Source organism: Theobroma cacao, chromosome 8 (genome assembly GCF_000208745.1).
Source record: "Theobroma cacao cultivar B97-61/B2 chromosome 8, Criollo_cocoa_genome_V2, whole genome shotgun sequence".
Lineage (NCBI taxonomy): Eukaryota > Viridiplantae > Streptophyta > Magnoliopsida > Malvales > Malvaceae > Theobroma > Theobroma cacao.
Window position 1 is genome coordinate 12802997 of NC_030857.1, and position 5404 is coordinate 12808400.

Below are 5404 nucleotides of genomic sequence, written 5' to 3' on the forward strand. Positions count from 1 at the left end.
ATCTTCCTTCTCCTACGTATATTGAAGGGGCGAAGGAAAGAGAAGGAACAACTTTAATTAAATTTTCATATATAATTTAAGGATTTTTTTAAATATTATGATAAGATAATAATCTCTTGAAAAAGATATTGTATCTAAAAAAAATTATAAGGTTTGAGATCCAATTAGTTTATTCATTGCAAGAGAAGTAGACACAATTTACTAACGACAATTAGCTCAGTAAAATAATTTTTATTTACAAACGAATGTTGAGTATTACTCCAAATTCCATATTTTTTTGAATTGAACATCTAGTCTCTCAAATGGGATGAGCTATTACTCAACCAACTAAACACTTTTCATAATCTTACAGTATCCGAGCATGTTATGCCTAATAAATGGATAGGGGGAACTCTTCTTTATCATTCGGGGGAGTAAAAAAAAATATGCATTAGGCAGAAGGCAAATCATCTCTACGGATTGAATCAAGCTGGATTGGTTTGAGCCTCATGAAACAAATTTCAATAGGATTAATCTTCACCGGGCTCCTTTTCACCAGAGTATACACTCAACGAAAGAGAAGAACAGTAATGATTTTATGGAGCTGTCACCATTTCTCATTTGATCAACACATAGCAACGGACTTAAAATTTTGCATGAGTGGTGATTAAAGGGTAATCATACAAAAGTATGAATTGGGTCATCGATTCGATTCGGGAAAAAAATAAAAAATTGAGCCTGCCACCACTTTGGTTTGCCCTTGTCAGCACAGGACTCAGACATTCAGGATCATGCTTGACTACCCTTTGTGCAGAAAATTTTTGCTGCACAATTAGAGCTCCAACGTCCAGGATCAAACACCATATATAGAAGTTAGAACTCTCCAGCAGTTCGATTTCATAACTAGCTTTAAAAAATATTGGTCAAATCCAAAAGAAAAACAAATGTACTCCAAAACCACAAGATAAACCCCAAAACTTGAGAAGTTGTCACTTGTACTATCTAACATAAACAGAGAATTAGTTACAATCAATTTTAATGATTCAACAGATATCAAGCTGTGCACTCACTCTACCTCGAGTTACAGACCTAACATATTGTAACAATCAAGTTGCGTGCAGTACTATCCTCCTATATATGGAACCAAATTTTCCAGTCCTAAAAAAGGGTAAAGATTAAGAGTTATAGCAACTTTTCAAGACTGTACATATGGAAGATGGGATTGCTCCTTCATAGCATGGCACGGCCTACAACCTATGATAATACTCAAGACAAATGAAGGGAATCCATTGCTTCGTCAATTTTTATCTTCAAAGCATCCAGAGACTGAGTGAGGTCAAATACCTCTTGTTGATCCATCTCCAGCATCATTGCAGCCACCTTTCCGGCATTATTTTGCTCAAGATGCTCCATAAGAGGAGATAACCGATTTCCCAACATCTGTAGTATTGGACAAAACAATATAAATATTCAGAACAAAGGTGCAGTTCAACAACACAGATGATTTGAAACTTTTATTCATGGTCTAAAGCCTTGCAAATGAATTATCTGTTTGCTAAGATGATAAAACCGTAGAACCCTGAGCAGATCATCCTACCTTTGTTATTGTTGAAGTCACTAAAACAGTTTGAAGTCCAAAGTCTTTGGCTTTTGATGTACGATTCTTTATTAACGAAAGGATCTTGTGAATTTCAGAACCAAGGCCATGACCAAACATAGTGTCCATTTCATCCAATACCTATCCAGAGACTTAGCCATCAATAAATATGCAAGATATTGACTGTCATTTAAAACCAGAGTATCGTACTACCTTTAGAAACTAGAACACTAATATATAAAGTGCAGCACAATAAAATATTCTTGTGTTATTATGCACTTAAAAATTTGATAGAACTAAATGTTAATTAGGATACTAACCAGGTATTTGATGTCATCTGGAACAACACTTCGTTCCTCAATGTACTTAATAGTCTCACTAGGAGTTGCAACAAGCATGCCAATTGAGTCATTTGGCAAATTCTCTGAGGTTCTTGATTTGCCAGAACCACTTTCCATGGCAGATTTCATCGTCGCATGATGGCTGATGCAGCCTGCTACTTGAAAACCCTGCATGATCATTTGATTTAATTGCAAACTCCTACTGATGGAATTCGTATGAGCAGCAAATCTAACTCAAGTGTTCGTTCATATTGGTGTACAAAACAGAATAATCATCAGAGCAGATACATAAATAACTTTATATACAAGATGCCAAGTGGGCGGATTGGTATGAGTGGAGGAAAAGATAAAGGATTGAACTCAAAAACTTTTCTCTGGATATCCATTTTCTTGGAGAAACAGATAAGACATCTTAACACAGTAGCATCTTGATACCAAAAGGAATGAAAAAACAAAAATCTAAGCAATTAAAAAAAAGATTTATGTCCAAGAAATTATTATATTAAAAGAATGCATAGAAAGTGTGAAGTACCTGGTCGCATTGTTCCTCTGAGGTGCATAAAACAATAGCTCGGGGATGCTTTGGCTTCACACTTAGCAATGCCTCATCCTGTCTCAGAAGCTGTTCAGCAATATGTAAATATTTGCTTGTAACCTTTTATTGCAAACATTTGACTGTTGTTATCTCAACATAACTAGATTAACTTTTATTATGCATATAAAAGTATAGTAAATAATACTTGGAATTAAAATGTTGAATTCACATGACGGTTAATTTATGGAGGGAAGTATCCTGACATTAGAATACTGCAAGTTTCACGAATTCAACCAAAGGAAATCAATGATTCAAAAGTGTAGATATAGAAATACCACAATCCGCAGCATACTCAGCATGTACAAAAACTTTGGACAAACTTAAATCATTTAAAAAGAAAGAATCTGGAAACCAATGGAGTTAGAAGCTTGCAGCAGGGCAACCTGTTGTTTGAATTTGAACTTTGATTTCGATGCACAAGATATAATTTTAGCTTCTACGCTTACATTTCTACTTGCGTAGCTTCAGTTGCAAAGTACAACTTTCAAAAGGGAAAAAAAGCATTTATAATTAAAGTCATTGACAAACAAAATCGTCAGTTCAGTCAGTGTGATGACAAAAGTGAATCCCTAAAACCAAAGCAAGCATCAAATACTAAAGTTGAACAAGTACCACAAAGCAAATGCAAATCAAAGACACGCTTTTCTGTTCTAATCTCTTAGCCTTCAAAAGGGAGAGGACGGTCACCTGAATAAGAGGCAACAAGTAAGCCAAAGTCCTTCCAGACCCAGAGTCAGAACTCAAGACCACACTTTTCCCATCCAACAAAGCTGGGATCCCAACGCACTGAATTTCCGAAGGAACCCATATTCCCATCTCACCCAAAGCCCCAATTATCTCAGCTTTCAAACCCAGTTCTTGGAAACTAGAAACAACCTTAGTAGCACCACTCTTGTCATTCTCAAAACCAACTTGTTCGCTTTCTCTTGCCTTTTCAACAACAGTAGAAGTAGATTTTGGTGGTGATGATTGTTGTTGTTGCTGTTGTTTACATTTGGACTTTGAGTTGCTTTTGAGTGAACCTCTGAGATGTCTTTGTCTGAACTGCTCAAGAATGAGGGCGTCTCTCTTGGATTTTGGAGAAAAAGATTGTTCCTTTTCTGTTTCCTTGGTGGCCTTAGCGGTAGAGGAAGAGAGAGGCCTAATCAGTGAAAAGGGCTTGATGGATGTAAATGGTTTGGTTGAAGAAACAAGTTCAGAGGAGAGAGCAAGACTGCCAAGGGCAAGCGGTTTGATTGCTCTTTTCATGGCCTGCCGCTGTGTGTTATTGTTTCTGGTTTCTATGTCACGTTTGTTAAGGTTGGGTTCTATTAGTATTAGGACAGCGGCAAAAGAGTCGCTGGTTTCTGGGCTCTAGGTGCTTTAAGTGTTGCAGTGCAAATATGGTTTGAAAATAATAAACAAATAAAATGGTATTAAAAAAATATTTTTATTAAACAAAAAATAACGTAAAAATATTACATATATATATATTTACATATGCACTTAATTAAATTACAATAGTGTTGTTTAACATAATTACATGATTAAAGATTTAAATATTTTATTATTATGTAATTGATAAAATCATATATGACTTTTTTAATAAAAAGTTTACTGATTAACTATTAATTTCATGATTGTAAACAAACAAACTATATAATCAATGGTAATTAATTATAACTATTATTATTTTTATAATTTTTAAAAAATTAAAAAGTGAAAATTACGTAATAAAAATAATATACCTAATTAAGTAAAATATAATAGGATTAAAAAATGGATTTGAAATATTTACTTATTTTACACGTAGTATATTTATTTTATGAAAAGCAATATAATGTATACAAGTTATATTCATGCATAATTTTATTTTTTTATTAGGTATATTTTTTAGGTTAGAGATTAGAAATTATCTTTTAATGGAGAGACATATATACTTTGTTGGATTTGGATCGTAATGTATGCTTATGATTGCGTAGGCTATGGATTTCAAAAAATTTTAGTTATAGAAGCAATTTATCCAATTCACAGAAGTGGAAATTCACAATTATATATAATGCAAATCAAATAATAATTGCATCAATATAAAAGAATAAAAAAAGTTAGAGATATTACTTATTTCATGCCAGGAATATATTTGATTCTTCTCTCCTAGTTGTTGGTCCTGTTGGTATACTAGGGGGGTTGAATTGTAAAACTCGACCCTATAAACACATGTCATGACATACATGCACTGAGTAGCATGTTATTACGTTAGGAAAGTTCTTAAGAATAGACGAAATCCGGTATTGTACCTAATGGTACACTTGAGTTGATTTAACCTCCAACTAGTTCAAATAGGAATCGTAGGATGAAATTTAATATTTTACAGTCTAGGAATGACTAAAAATAATTGTTCGGAGTTCGAGGGTTCATTTGGAGAAAAATTAAAAATTTTGATGTTCAGGGGCAAAATCATAATTTTACCACCTAAGATAATAATTTGATCATGGAGTGAAATTTTTGACCAAGATTAACTATTTGGAGTATAATTTAATGATAGAAAGTGAAAAATTTCAATTCTGAAAATTTTCGAAACATAAGGGCAAAACGATAATTTTGTCATCCCGGGGTAAAAACCGTAATTTTTACTACCCAAAACTTGTCAAAATTATAGGATTTATTTATTTTTGGTATGAATAACTATGGTATTTCAAGTGGTGAAAAATAGAAGTTTAATGGATGAAATTTTAAAAACGAGCCGATGGGAAAGTGACACATGGCACTTTTTAATGATTTAATATTTTTTTTAAAGGAAAGTCAACCCATTTAAACCCCACATCAGGTGATGGCCGGCCATAAGGAGAGAACAAGAGAGAAAATAGAGAGGAAAGAAAGAAAAGAGAAAAACCAAAGGAAAACTAGAAAATT

General features: G+C 33.4%; 1 protein-coding gene across 3 annotated transcripts; it reads right to left on the reverse strand.

Annotated features, from left to right (window-relative positions):
* LOC18592740 (DEAD-box ATP-dependent RNA helicase 39) lies at positions 927 to 3859 on the reverse strand. Of its 3 annotated transcripts, none has more exons than XM_007019603.2 (5): positions 3200 to 3859; positions 2450 to 2572; positions 1897 to 2085; positions 1577 to 1717; positions 927 to 1419 (listed from the first exon to the last, which is right to left on the reverse strand). In XM_007019603.2, exons 1-5 carry the CDS (start codon positions 3758 to 3760, stop codon positions 1246 to 1248), a joined length of 1188 nt encoding a protein of 395 aa, XP_007019665.2. In that variant the 5' UTR covers positions 3761 to 3859; the 3' UTR covers positions 927 to 1245. The 3 variants fall into 3 exon arrangements, with proteins under 3 accessions (XP_007019665.2, XP_017980828.1, XP_017980826.1); XM_018125339.1 differs by having other exon boundaries at positions 2450 to 2527; positions 3200 to 3858; XM_018125337.1 differs by having other exon boundaries at positions 2450 to 2539; positions 3200 to 3855.